Here is a 15,482-nt window from a genome sequence, read left to right as displayed (position 1 = left end):
AAATACTTAAAATAAACCCATATATTTCATCATTGTAATATTTATGGTGTTAATTTAATGTTAGTAAAATAATTTTAACTATTTTCATAAAATTCAAATAAAATTAAAAAATGTTATAGAAGAATCTGTAAAATTAGGTTTAAATCTAGGATTGCTTACTTTTGGCTACAATGTTGTGATATTATTAACTATTTCCTTCAACCAGGTATTTATAACATAATTTAAAAGATGAAACACATATTTTGTATTCTATTAATATTTATTGTTTAAGAAAGCTTTATTAATAAATAATAATACAATATTACAAATAAATATCTTAATTAGAAGTTTTAATTTTATATTATATATATTACATTTTAAAATTTTGATTATATTGGTTAGTGAAAAACTTGGAGGTTCCAAGAAAAAATAATCAAATTTTATTAGCAAATCAAAGATTAGATGTTAACTTTAAATGAATTTATTTAATCTCTGTGGTAATCAACAATAGTGACTAATTTGATAATTGAGCCACGTATAAAATTAATTTAAATACTTAACAATGACACCTTAATAAAATAATACCTTTTAAATTTTATAAATTAATAAAAATTTAAAACAACGCTTCTAAAATTAAACGTGACAACGCCGACTTATGTTTACCACATCCATATGATGATTAGATGCATCAGCTGTAATGATAGTATTGTCCCATCATAGACGTTCACATCCGACACTACAAAACCACTGTGAATAATAAGTTGTGTGCACTTGACATTTTTTCAAAATCATACTATCAATTGACCTCATGTAGCGATAGATACATCCTAAGTGGGGCGTATTACCATTATTGTAACACAATAGGTTCCTAGATTTATATCCTCCCGCATTTAATCAGTTCGATTTGAGAGCCAGACATGGAGGGTGGTCCCAACATTCAGGAGACTGAGGTCTCTACAAGGGATTCAACTGAAGATGACTTGCCAAGGGGCTGTTTCAACTATTTTTGCCATCCTCGACGCGGGGCACATAGATTCATTGTGCTTGTCTTTTTGTGCTTTCTAGGTTTTGGTGAGTAACAATTATTTTATTTAAGTTATTTATAAAAAATAAGTTTTCTTTGTTCATTAAAATGTTTTAAATTGGCGCATGTACATTTTATTTTTTATTTTGTGTTCCCATTTTTTATTGTGACTCATAATTTGCATGACTGGATACATACTTAAAAAATATTTTTATGATGTATGTATTGTGCTTGCTACAATAAATTTTATATGTCTATTTATAATATTTATTTGTACAATATTCTTATGTTGAAGACATCTATTTCTTGACACATTTTACTTGAGTTTATTTACATTGTTTTATTAACAAATAAGAGAAATGGTGAAAAGAAATCTTAATTGGCATATTAAATATTGATAAAGTTTATGTATTTGTGTATCATTATGTCAATTGAAATTATCAGCAAAAAAGTACATTAAATATTTACAAATTAAGCAAATATTTACATTTAAAAGGTATCAATTCAGTCGAAAATAAAAACATTGAATATACATAACATACTTCTACTTTTACATAATAGTGTTATGTATATTAAAATATTGTTCAATATGGATAAAATAAAAAAAATGTTTCAATATAAAAATTTGATATTATTGATCAATAGTTTTGAAAAATAGTTATGTAATAATGATCATAAATATTATTTAAATACTTAAATTCTTAAATTTTCCTAATATTCATTAAATATTTAAATAAGTGATAATATTTATAAGTAAGTAACTATTTGTTTTGATAAAGTTGAAGATAAATGCATCAATTTACAATATTGCTCTCAATACTTAATTATATTTCAATAATTTTTGATATTCCAATATTAACAATGTTTTTTATCTTTTTCAGGTTCATATTTTTGTTATGACAATCCAGGGGCTTTAGAGAATAAATTTCTGAATGACTTGCATCTAAGCTCAACTGAATATGGCCTTCTATACTCACTTTATTCTTGGCCCAATGTTTTCATGTGCTTTATTGGTGGTTACCTTATTGACAGGTAAAATAAGATATTCAAAATAAAATACTATTTTAATCTCTTGGTGTTTCAGAGTTTTTGGTATCAGGCTTGGTACCAATATATTCATGGGACTTACTCTTTTAGGACAACTTGTCTTTGCTCTAGCAACGTATTTGAATTGGTTTTGGATGATGCTGGTTGGAAGATTCATTTTTGGGTAATAAAATATCTCTTACTCCTACATTACCTTTATTTTATGTGATGAATTTTAGTATTGGCGCTGAATCGCTGGCTGTAGGACAAAACAACTATGCTGTTCTGTGGTTTAAGGGAAAAGAATTAAATATGGTTTTCGGTCTGCAATTAAGCTTCGCCAGAGTTGGAAGTACCGTTAACTACGAAGTTATGGGTCCCATTTACAATTGGGTGCATAAGTCTTTTAGCGGTCCTGAGGGCATGGGCATTGTTTTATTTATTGGTAAAAAATTATATTATTCCATTAAGTTTCACCAAATTACTTTTCAAGAGCAATTAATAATATTATCTGTTATAATCTGAGTTGCTAAGGAATAACAAAACGTGAATTGCAGATTTAAAATTACTTGTTTAATCTTAAGTATCACTGTTATTGATATTACTGTTTTTATTTCACGTTTAAATTTTAACTTTTAAATAATTTTAGATATTTTCAGTTCTCATTATTGATATGCATAAATAATTTTTATGTTGTTGATATTAATTTATTAGAATAAATTCAACGGTAAATTACAAAATTGGTTGAGTATCTTACATTGTATGAACAAGATACATAGATCTTTTAAGTACTTTAGGAAAGTAATTCAGATAAAACTTTTATGTGATTCACCATTCATGAGAGATGATAAATATTCATTTTAAATTCAATGATTGTTTTGCAAAATTGTAATCAACGGTATAAATTGATAGTTTTGCATACAACATTGTAATTCAATAGTTTTATTTTTATTCAACAAATATATAACACACAATTTATTTCAGCTTCTGCAACATGTGTTTTGTCAATGTTTTGCTCTTTAATATTGAGCATATTTGATAAAAGGGCTGAAAGAATGACCAACAGGAATGCAAGTGGATCAGGAGAAGTTGTTAGATTAACTGATGTTTTTACATTCAAAACAACATTTTGGTTTATCACAGTAATCTGTGTAGCGTATTATGTCGCTATTTTCCCCTTTGTTTCTTTTGTACAGTGAGTAGATTTGTATATATATATATATATATATATATATATATATATATATATATATATATATATATATTGTCTGTGTCTATTTGTGTATATATATATTTATATTGAATAAGCAAAAACAGTAATGGTCTTCACACTCCATTTCACGTTGTATTTCAAGTATATTCTATTGTATTAAAATTTTTTTGAGTATTTTTATTAAGTGTGTCACTATGTGTATCTGATAGTGGTAGTTATAAATACGTTTAATTGGTTTTATCAATTATTTTAGTATTATGAATTTAAGATGATAACATAAACACATGTCTCAAACATAAAATAATGTTGTTCAATAAATATTAAAAAAAAAAATAATATTTAAAATTCTTATATACAATGTGTAATTTAATTACTAATTTTTATACATTTAATTGTCCTAGTTATATTTTTTGTCTATATTTAAAATGTTTTATTTTGATTTTAGGAAGTACTTTATAGAAAAATTCCACATGACGGAAGACGAAGCAAGTTCAGTGGCTGGTATAGTGTACTTGATTTCTGGTATCGCATCTCCAATTTTAGGATTGTTAATTGACAAAATCGGGCGTAATATCGTCTTTATTTTGGTGGCTATCGTTTTCACAATTGTCTCACATTCAATTATTACATTTACTTCAATTGATCCTTACGTTGGATTGGTAAGTCTATTCTTGTACAAAACTGTATAAACTTTAAAATTACTATTATAAGTCTAATATATATTATTTTTTAGAGTATAATGGGAGTATCATATTCAGCACTCGCTAGCAGTTTGTGGCCTTTGGTATCTCAAATTATTCCTGAACATCAGCTAGGAACGGCTTACGGAGTGTAGGTTACTATAAGGAGGAAATATACAATTTAAAGCACTTCTATTTTTGTTTCAGGTGTCAATCCGTCCAAAATTTGGGTCTTGCGGTTATGGCGATTGTCGCTGGAACAATCATCGACCACTTTGGTTTTAAAAATTTAGAAATATTGTTTATGATTTGCTTATTTATTTCTTTAATGGCGACCATTGGGTTGTTTGTCCTCGATAGGGTTCAACACGGAACACTTAACATGACACCAGCTCAACGACAGGCTTTATTAAACGACGGGTTAGTTCCTCATTGGAAATAACAATGTAAAACTTCTCATTATTATTTTGTTTCAGGAATCCTGTGATAGTGGAAAGACAAAGCATAGTTGGTTGTACATCGACCGAAAATTTGACTGACAGCGATTTTCATGTGAGACACAGCATTCCTCCAAAGGAATCGGTCAGTGCAAATGAATGAAAAGTACAATTTAAGACAATTTAAATAATATAATGACGTGATATTCTAAGATTAAAAGACTACTCCAAACTTAGATAAATACTAAGTTAGATCTATGAAGAATTTTTATATATATATATTTATAGGTTTGTTGAATGTGATAGAGACCATTTTTATTTTTGTATATAGGTGTACTTAAATCGTTATATTTTGTACAAAAAGATATATGAGGGTTATCTCTATCTAATTTCCTAATTAGGGTTTACAATACAAATATATATTAAAATTGAAAAATTGATTTTATTTAAAAAGCCTCCGCTTCTCTATAAAAAATGCGAGTTGAAGAGACATTGGAGGATGACGCCAAGTGGTAAAAGGGTGAGAGGGGGCAAATGATATTAGTAGGTGTCTTGTGTTAGGGGAAAGTAATTACAAAAATTAATTATAAAATATATTCCATCACTTGAAGAGACTTTGGAGGATGGCACCAAGTGGTAATAGGGCGAAGACTCTAAAATGTCATTAGTGGATAGTGGGTTCCCAAGCGATAGAGCAAGTTAATTGTGCGCAGAAATGCGAGAAAGCGAGAGCATCCACAAAAATGCAGATATCACAGTTTAAAGAGTTCGAAGCCCGTGAAAAAAATGAAATATCGCCGTTTGTGTGTAAAAAATATCGCAAAACGGTGACATGTGTGAAAAGTGTAAGACAGGTGCGCATGCGCCGTCGGACCGCATCCGCGCTTCGATCAGATGAAGACGCGACCCGCGACCCGCGACCCGCGATCGGCGCGGCACCACCGCCGCGAAGCCGCAGTGTGCGCCGAGTTGTTGTGGGGGTGACGTCGTGTATATGTTAGACGAAACGAGACCAGCGGATCGAGTCCCGACCATGTGTTTATGTTTTTATTGACGACGCTGCTTACCGATTTCATCTGTGCAAACGTTGTGCGTTATTTATTTGTGCTGTGGACGGGGGTTTATTTTTGTTGATGCTCTTTTACTTTGTGTTGTCCGGTGCCGGTTTTGTGTTTTATTTTGTTTTTTAAACGTTTTTGGGATATCGACGCCGTTTTTGATTCGGGACAATCAGGTAAGTTTATGTCCACAATTTTTAGAAATACTTTTATCATATTTTTAATATTATTAATTTTTAAATTGTTTATATGTTAATGTTATTTAGAATAAAATATTTTGACCCCATATCTAAGTGATTTTATTCTATTTTTTAATATGTGATTATCTCATTTATTATTAGATTTTTTTGTTTGATTAAAACATTCTCAAATTTTAATCAAAATAAATATAAATATTTACTTCACCTTGAAAAATATAAATTATTAATTGGTAAATATTTTTTAAACAATATAAATTGTTGATTTTTTAATAAAGATATCGAAAGTATCCTAAAAATGTAAATTTTTAAAATAAAATATTTATTTTACAGAAGATTTTGGAAATTATAATATCACTAGACGCTCTTCTTTAATCTCATTTTGAAAATTGTATGAGTTGATTGAGTCATCGATTGAAAATTTAATTAAATGTGTGTTTTCTTATTGGAAAACTGAGACGTCAGATCAATGATTTTGTTATTTTATTTTGGTGCAACACAGCAAACCAGACTAAAATTTATGAGTGTTAGCCAGAATAACATCTTTTCCAAGGACAAATGAGTTGTTTCGTATGTTAAAAGTGACGAAACCCGCTGTAATCGCTTGAATGTAGGTATATTTTAATAACTATTAATCAGCTGATACTTGAATCTTAATTTAAGAAATATAGAACAGTGAACATTGAACTTTTAATGCATCAACTGTTTTTAAATAACATCAAAATATCTACTTAAATTTAATTAACGATATTATCTTTATTTTTGTTCATAATAATAAATACTAATATGAGAGGAAAAAGACGAAGACTCTAATCATCTGTACTTTTAACTTGCTTATAAGTTGCAAGTGGAAATGAATTAAAAACTACTGGTTATTGATGTTTGTTTTTCGTTATACATTATTACAGGTGAAACTACTAAGACAACTATCCATAAAATTTGCATAGATATCATTCGCATAACTGGTTATCCCTAATTAAGAGTACATTTCAATCACCCATCAATTACAAGTCCCACAAGGATTGACGGCGTCATCTTCCATCATCAAGATAAAAAGGTATAAACCAAAAATCGAAGCACAGAATAATAGTTGTTAAGAACAGTTCGAAGTGCGAGGCCAAACTGGTTGGCGGCAAAGTAAGACGCCCACACGATTCGTGACCCGCACAGGCAAAACAGCGCCGTTTTCATTTTGTTTTATTTTATCTTCTTTATTTTGCAAAACGTAACCATATGGCAGGTAATTGGTTTTTGCTCGTTTTGTCTTATTAGGCTCCGCGTTCTCAGGGACTGCCCACGGGATATTAATAGCCACGATGCTATTGTTGTTGGCTTAGTTTTAGTCTACTTGGGTCGGGGTTTTGTTATTAGGAGATCCATCCATCCATCCATTCATCCAATAGAAATGTGTAAACTACAAGGATTACGATGATTGTTAAAGAACTGATAATTAATCCAGTAAATCATTTCTGAACACTGTTCTCTCTGTTCTCTTAAAGAGATAACTGCCCCTTACAAATAACTGAGGGAGATACTAATTAATTTTAAAAATAGAAAATTATACATAAAAATTTTTGATAAAGGAATGCAAGAATCAAGGTCCTGTTTAAAAAGAGGAAAACGTAGCTAATCCAGCAAAATAATAAATCCTGAAAACAATTTCTTCATTCATTTCCATTTCCCTCTTTGTGGCTAAGTTGGTGAAACGAGAACGCCGAAAATAAAAGCAAAACTGTCCTTTACAGCGTATTACGGAGTTCAAGAAGCCTATCATGCCTCGACTAGAATTTAAATCATTATCCATTTTAATATTTAACTAGTTAATTAGTGGGTTCTAGATGACGGACTTTCTTACAATAAAAAATTACTAACTTTATTGATCCACTGAATCTCGTATTACATAACCAAACTAAATTATTGCTGATATTTAATTAACGTCTAATTAGAATCAGGTGTGTCCGGTTTATTAATAGGTGGAAGTTTCAAAGTTATGATTTTAATCCCCGTGAAATGGTAGGAATAATGGGACTTTTTCTACTCACTGACCGATTATGCTGCGGATTTGGTTGTTTTATTAGATTCCTCGATATCAACATTCCTTTCTCACTGAAAAATTCCCACATAAAGTTGGAAGAAATTTTTAAATATTTCCCTTTCATTAAAAATATAATTAATTAAGGTATTAATTAGTGTTTTAAATTAAGAACTATAAATAACTCTACTCTATTTAATTGTATTAGATTGTATTTAGATTCGGGGAGCTTTTAATCACATTTTAAATCTATATGTGATATATGAGAGCTTTATTTTCAGCAGCAACTTTAGTGAGTTATTTTGAAAAACATTTCTTTTGCCACCTCCATGAACTCCATTAAACCGAATGAAAGTGTCCACTTGAATTCCATTCCGGGCATAATAAACTAAACATACATAATTCACCCAGAACGTGTTCAAGTAAATGAAAAAATCCGGACCCCGATGACGGGTGACATGAAAAGTTTTCCGAGTGCTTGCCTCCATCTATACACGTACGCCCTCAAAGTTTGTTAACCTGCCTTTATTTTTTCATGACGTCGTGTTTTTTCGAGATGAAATTTTAACAATTCCCTATTATTCAGCGGCGGCGGCATTTCATAGTCTCGGATTGGAAACGGGCGAAAGGAGGAGGGCGTAACGGGCCGGAATTTTATTATGTATACGATACGACGTAAGGGCCGCTTACTTCTGGCTCATTGCTCAGGAAACACACCGATCATTAAAAAATGCAACTAAGCACGTTTGCAAGACAAACGGCGTCATCAGCGATCCAACCATAACGTTGTCACACCTTTCTTCTCTTAGTTTTATCTAATAGTCCCCACTTTTTAAGAATATTTAAAACTTTCTTCATCCCACCTTGTTTGTTTCCTATTATTTTACGTATATTAGTAGAAAAATTGAGCAATGAATGATGGGACTTGCTATCTCAAAATCTGAGGGAGTGAAAGTCATCTCCGTTATCGAGTATGTCCCCTAGGTCCTGGGGGAATGGACATCATCTCCATAGTGGAGGCGTAAGGGCCGCTTACTTCTGACTCATTGCTTAGAAAATACGCCGAAATTGAGTAATGTGTGATAGGATTTGGCATAATAATGTTTGCAGATACGTCCATTCTCTCATTATCATCAAAACAGCCCCAAACCTCTAGGATTATCGTGTTAAATGGATTAAAAGTGAATATATTTAAAAGGTTTGAATGAAGGTGGATAAGAATGCGTTGTTTATTCTTACAGCCATCATGGTTTATTAATGACTGATACGTAATATTATGTATTTTGAAGCCAAAATTTCATTCTGCTTGGAAATACTGGCAGTGCTCCAAGACGATACAAATAATTATTAGCCCGAACCACCGTAATGTTGGTAGTTTGCCATTACGCCATCAACAAACCGTAAACAACAAACAAACCATTGAGTAAAAATTTTTGCACCGATCGCGTTCCCTTTCGTCGTCGCCGTCTGTTTCGCGAAACCAGAAGACAATGGGTGTAATTGACCAGAAGGCACGGACATACCGCTAGAAATGAAACGTTATAGTGAAATAGTGGGCGTGCTTCGGTCTTTTATATTTAATACGCGAACGGCGCTATCTCTTTTGAAACGACAACAGGCCCGAGGCTGTTTAAACACCGACGCACTTCGTGAACGAACACGGGAGAAAATCCCTTTTATCGCCCAGTTTCATGTGTCGATTTAGTCATATGGTCTGATAATATCGGGGGAACAATGGCTATGGTTAATAAATTGATGCGATATCAAATCGTATCGTGTGCCAATGTCCATTTGCACCACAATGGACCATTTAGTGCAAATGACCAAGTTTCAAACATTTTTTTTTCTATAAATAATTATTGAATGTAATACCTGAAGGCAATCACATCAATGAAAGTGGATATCTCTATTCGGATCTCCTTGTATAAACATATACATGTTAAATGGTAATAAATGCAATACGAGTTTTGAGGTGATATCTGATTTCCATGATAAAGACCAAGAAGCATCTGCTTTATTCGAAATTTATTCTAAAAATGTGACACCCACGTTTCCCAATGTCAGGAATGTTACGTATAATACATTGAAATAACAATACAAATGGATAACCTTGTCGCTATGCAAATTAATATAATCATATCATATGATCCTAGAATATGCATTCTATCTCTGGCTCATGATCACACGTTTTCTGAACGAACCGTGGCGATAAAGCGTTCTTTGTGACAACTAATTCTCTATGAAAGTGTGAAGTTTTGACGCACACAAAGCAGAAATGCACAGACCGCAATCAGCCCGGCGATAAGAGCTCAATTTTATCAATGTCTGCAGGTTGTAACGTCTGGATCTTTCCCAGGACCATTCACCGTCGAATATATCGCTAAGAATTGGGGAATTGCTTTTTCCGGGGTCCCCTTATTTTCTTCGTGCACGCACTAAATTGCAATAAGTCCCCGAGAGCTGTCAACGGTTAGTGGCTAGGAGGTCCACCTTTTAGAGGTGGACGGCCACCAATTTCCCGGCCGCAAATAGTTCAGCAACTGGAGGGAGCACTAAAAATCGTACGGTATCGTCTGAAAGGGGACGGAAACGCGTTTCAGTTATAGAAATGCGAGGAATGTTGGGGATTTGTCTCGTTTGTGCCAACACCAGTCGGCCAGAATGTAAAATCAATGCTAATCCTGTTTGTATTGTTTATTCGAGAGTTATTTGCTGTGGAAAACGAGAGGATGATCTACTGTAAAATTGAGTTCGGTGTAAAGGAAAATAAAAAAGGGTACGATACCACTCGACTTCCTATACATTTGAATCCAAACGACTTGATTCAAGAAATCCAATAAGAACAGTGCTATTAAAAATTAAATAGGCAAACTTTGTAATTTCTAATTTTTCTTTATTATTCTTGGCACAAAGTACTTAATAATGTTACAGTTATGTATATTAAAAATGATGAAAATGTGCTGAATAGAGACTTGTATTCACAACGCGTACCAACGGATCAATTCGTCGGGAATAATGAAAACATGCGTATCATTACTCTTGAGGTGATATTGTTGTTCGAACCACGTTCGCTCATCACAGTTCAACTCAGCTCCATTTCATTGTATGACCTTTCGTACACGGCGCTACAAAAGCGCCCCGACAGTCTATTGATGAAACTAAACATTTACAAGATAAAGACTTTTTACGTGAATGTGCAATGCACATAAAATAAAATATTAATTAAGTTCAGTGTTATTAATATTAATAATAAGGCAAAAATATTATGACGTGGGGCTTATATTTAAAAATTGGGTTACACATAAATATAATTTTTTAAATTCGAAATTACCTAGATCTAGTTATAGATATTTAAGTATCAGGGAAATTAGTAGATCAAAAAGCAGTCTACTAAAGGCGTGTGAGTGTTAATGAGTGTCAACATTGGAATTAATAAATGGTAGGAACGCGAGGGTGTCGCCTAGTGCTCATTGAGTATCTAGTGGATGTCTCTCTCCCTCTAGATCTTGGAGGAGTGATCATCATCTCCATAGTGGAGACCTTCTTCACCAGATCCCCAGGACCTGGTGCATGGACGTCGTCTCCATAGTGGAGATCATCTTCAGTCGATTCCCCAGGACCTGGGGCATGGACATCATCTTCATAGTGAAAACATTCTTCAGCCAGTCCCCCAGGACCTGGGGAAGTGAACGTCATCTCCATAGAGGTACATTCTTCAGCAGGTCCCCCAGGACCTGGAGGAGTGGACGTCATCTCCATAGAGGATATCTTCTTCAGCCACTCCCCCAGGACCTGGGGGAGTCATTGAATAAAAGTATAACCTACCTCCAAGAGGTGAACGCCATCACACCATCTTCAAGGAGTTCGCCAGGACCTGGAGAACTGGAAATCCGAAGGTTAAAATCTCAGACATGTTCACTCTAAAACATCCCAAACAGAACTAAATGTCATTCTTGAGAGTGCGCAATATTTATATGCGCAGAGTTGCGCAACCTGGATGCGCATTAACCTTATATACATATATTATATATTTATATGTGCGCAGAACTGAATGCGCGTGGGAAGAAAAAATTTTTTGAAACCAATATTTATAATAAAACCATCATAATTAGTTCCACTTGTGGAACAACAAAGTTTCAGTATAAATCAATATTTAATCTCGATATATAATGAGTCATGAGTAATACTTGCAGCCTATCGATTAGATAAACTAGATACCAAACGAAGTAAAAGGCAAAAAATGTCGTCAATTTCCATAAAAAACGAAACAGCACGCGTTCCAAATGAAACACAAAGCAAATCTACAAGGAGGGAAATTTGTGAGTTAGTTCCTCCCTGTGCGCATTTTCATAACGTGGCCCATGTAAAACTATAGCTCCGTTGACAGGGAGACACTGGGGAGTGATAAATTCTAACCTGCATCGCGCCCTTTGTGTGATTTACGTCTGATAACAATCTAGTGTTAAACGAGAACTTGGTTTTTTCTTTTTTTTTTTTATTTCGTTTGCTCTTTATTGCCTTCAATTTTAAGGTGAGAATTGAGGTGTTAACCTGAACAATCTTTAATTAATGTTTATTTGGTAGAATTTTTTTCAGCTTAATGATTAAAATAAAAATAAGTAGATTCTAGCATTTTTGGTAACAAGATATTTGAGTGTAATTTAAACTGTATATATAAGTGCAATATTAAATTGTGCACCTACTGGTTTTAGAACGGAGCACTTGTTTCTTTTAGCCGACATGAAAATGTTATAATTTTAATGTTGTTGGTAAGTAACGAAGCCTATTATGGCAAGTTCATTCCGACCACGATTTAATTCGTTTTGTTTTGTTTTTAGCCGGCTTAATGAGTACATAAACTGAGATAAATAAATGATATCTTTTAATTAAGGATCGTTTTGTAATCTGTTCATGGGCTACATTTTCAAGAGCAGTTAATTCGGATGATAAATGAAAAGTGTTATCTTTTAATGTGCTTCCGAATCAAAATTGAGCTCGTACAATTTAACTTTATAATTTATTAAAACAATTTGTCACGAACGTTCATTAATTTGTCAGTTAAAATAAAATTTAACATTGAAATTCTTATTAGAAAAACCGATATTGAGTCGTTTCTAATAAAATGTATCAGTGTTTGTTCGGGATGCTGCGGTTTAGAAGGAATCTACTTACCTAGTTATTACACATCATTGGCTACTTTTATGGCAAAAACGATTTCAAGGTATTAGAAATTTAAACCGTGTATCTCGTACGGTACCGGTGGTTTTAATTAAAGTCATATCTCGCCGTAACTTGGCGAATTTACGATTGTTTACTGAAATGGAAAGTGTATTTTATACCGGGTTACAGTTGGGGAAAATAAAATGAAAAGAATACACAACGGGTAATGCGGACGGTATTTTACTTTAAATTGGTTTTGAAAATGAGAATGAAAGTCCGCCGGTGGATAAGTACGTTTTCTTAAGTAACGTGGGTAAATGAAACGTCGCCCGTCCCTTGATTTACTTTTTTTCCAGCACCGGAATTAATATCCACCTCTCCTACCCACGTAGTGTGTGTGTGTGTGTGTGTGTGTGTGTGTGTTAATGAAGTTGTTTAATTAAATTATGTGCATATTTATAATTATTTCTGAAAATATTACAATGCCAACCGCAAGCCCATGTGCACCGTAAATTAAATTAGCTATTAAAAGTTTGTTATCAAAATAAAAATAACAACTGCTGCTTAACACATTTAATTTACCTTTGCATCTCTCACAGGTTAATTATTCAAATATTTTGTGTTTTGATAATTTAAACTAGTAAAATTGATAATGCTTTATTAAAATTCTGATGAAACAGACATCAAATGTTCCTTATATCATATTAACATCATTATTTGATGTTATTTTTACTGCGACAACTACATATCCCTCTGAACATGAAACTGTCCACATGTTCTATGAATTATTGGAAATATAAATAAGATAAAAAGTGGTTAAACGATGCGCATAAATTCAGAGAAACGCACAATCTTTAAGAAAGAAATCTGACTAGTTTGAAACAGTGAACGATTATTTCTGCTCTTAATTAATCATCGCGGTGGGTGGTTATCTGACAATTAATCTGCCAATTATTAGGTTGCCGTGTCACATAGAAATGTGGGCCAACTTAAGTCAAACAAACTGATTAAGAACTGAAAGACGGAATATTCATTAACAAATTGAACATGATAGGTACAGTAATAATATTATAGCATTGTTCGTTGCGTGATGTCACTGCTTGTGATTAATCGTCGTCAATTTCATTCTGGGTTAGTGATTCCACGCTTTAATTCATTCGTCATTGGTACAGATAAAACGTCGCGCAAAAAGTCATTTCAATCTTACAATGATTATTTAATTTTTTTGTTATTTCACCAATTTTCTCTCTTTCGTGATTATGTAAATTTAGCAACAGTAACAGACTAATTAAATTGTTATTATGCTAATGATGTGGTAAATCACAATTGAGGAAGAGACACAGGGCTTATTCGGCTGAATTAAATTACTTCCTTTGCTTTTACCACTTAACAATTAGTTGGCTCGTTTATCCAAACTGTGATACATAAAATGCTATTTTTATGCTTGCATGCGTGTTGTTAAAGACAATTGTTTAGTTTGGAAATAAAACAATTCGGTACCGTTTTTCTCATGCAAAGTGTGTTAACCAGTAAATCAGTCGTGTTGGATGTTCCTTCTTTGTTCATTTCATTTACCTGTTGACACAGAAACACCACAAGATAATAGTTAATTACAGGGAGATCTATGCTGTTCAAAATTATATTGTTTCAAAATAAAGCAATTAATAGTCTACTTTGTATAAAAATTGGGTTAACAGCAATCTCAGTCTACCATCAAAGTTACAGTGAAGATATTGGGAAACTTTGTTAATCAGCCATTTGAAGTACGATATTGATAAAAGCCGGATGATCAATTTATGGACTTGTTCCTCTCATGATTTAATACAATGTAAGATATTATTACTTTGATGCATCAGTGTGTTCCGAATTTATTAGTTACGGTAATAAAATTGGTTTGGTCGTCTGGCTCACTCAATACACATTTCATGAATTTATTGAGTATAAAAGTTAATTTTCGGTCGTGAAATTTTCGAATTTGTCGATTTGTACATGTGGGAAATCCAATTGGTAAGGTCAGCGATATAAAACTGGACTTTGATATTTTCATACATACTATTGATTTGACATTGTATTATAATGTTTAAAGAAAAAGTACATACTGCAGAATGTGTGGCTTCAATTGGTTTTAAAGTCAAACAGTAACATTTAAAATAATTATTTAATTGTTATAGTTACGCACATGGCTAGTGCGTTTCTTTAATAATATACTGTTATAGTTACATAACGTAAAGTTAATAAAATTAGATGTGATCAGTAAGTTACATTAACATTTTTTAACACAACCAGGTCAAATGATTAATTGACTTTTAATGTCGGACTGAATCTGAAATTGACTACCTTTCATAACTGGTGCATGTTCGATGCCTTCTTCAAAACATCGTATAATAAATTTAACAATTTGTAAAAATAAACAGTCGAATCGTACTGGCTTTAAATTAGGGAAGGAACATTTCAATTAACACCGAATAAATCGATCATGAGGACTTAGGAACTGCCATCGACAAAACCGAAAGGCTTTACTAAATCTGTTTCAAGGATACGTACAATTGGAAAATCACAAAATGTTCCCGGGTGACAATGGACTACCACTGCTTTCAGTTTAATTGTGTGGCCCTTTCCAGGGAGTCCTTTTAATTTTGGTTAATTAGTAAATTGTACAACGACCAAATCGAAACC

At 32.5% G+C, this 15,482-nt stretch overlaps 2 protein-coding genes across 4 annotated transcripts in view; both read left to right on the top strand.

The window, feature by feature from the left end:
* Nucleotides 1–669: 669 nt before the first annotated feature.
* LOC109594301 (major facilitator superfamily domain-containing protein 1-like) lies at nt 670–4,791 on the top strand. Its single transcript, XM_020009509.2, has 9 exons — nt 670–1,050; nt 1,885–2,035; nt 2,088–2,213; nt 2,269–2,474; nt 3,014–3,224; nt 3,688–3,901; nt 3,976–4,073; nt 4,130–4,342; nt 4,399–4,791. The coding sequence occupies exons 1-9, from the start codon at nt 897–899 to the stop codon at nt 4,520–4,522; spliced, it is 1,497 nt and encodes a 498-aa protein (XP_019865068.2). The 5' UTR covers nt 670–896; the 3' UTR covers nt 4,523–4,791.
* A 521-nt stretch (nt 4,792–5,312) lies between these two features.
* The window catches only part of LOC109594264 (uncharacterized), a 107,083-nt gene continuing 96,913 nt past the window's right edge, over nt 5,313–15,482 (top strand). For all 3 annotated transcript variants that reach the window (XM_049966887.1, XM_049966889.1, XM_049966886.1), the window contains exon 1: nt 5,313–5,593. The gene's annotated coding sequence lies outside the window, so the exon portion shown is untranslated. The remainder of the gene's footprint in view (nt 5,594–15,482) is intronic.

The sequence above is a fragment of the Aethina tumida genome, chromosome 4 (assembly GCF_024364675.1).
Source record: "Aethina tumida isolate Nest 87 chromosome 4, icAetTumi1.1, whole genome shotgun sequence".
Taxonomy (NCBI): domain Eukaryota; kingdom Metazoa; phylum Arthropoda; class Insecta; order Coleoptera; family Nitidulidae; genus Aethina; species Aethina tumida.
The sequence above is the reverse complement of the archived record's forward strand: the minus strand, read 5'-3'. Positions and strand labels throughout refer to the sequence as shown.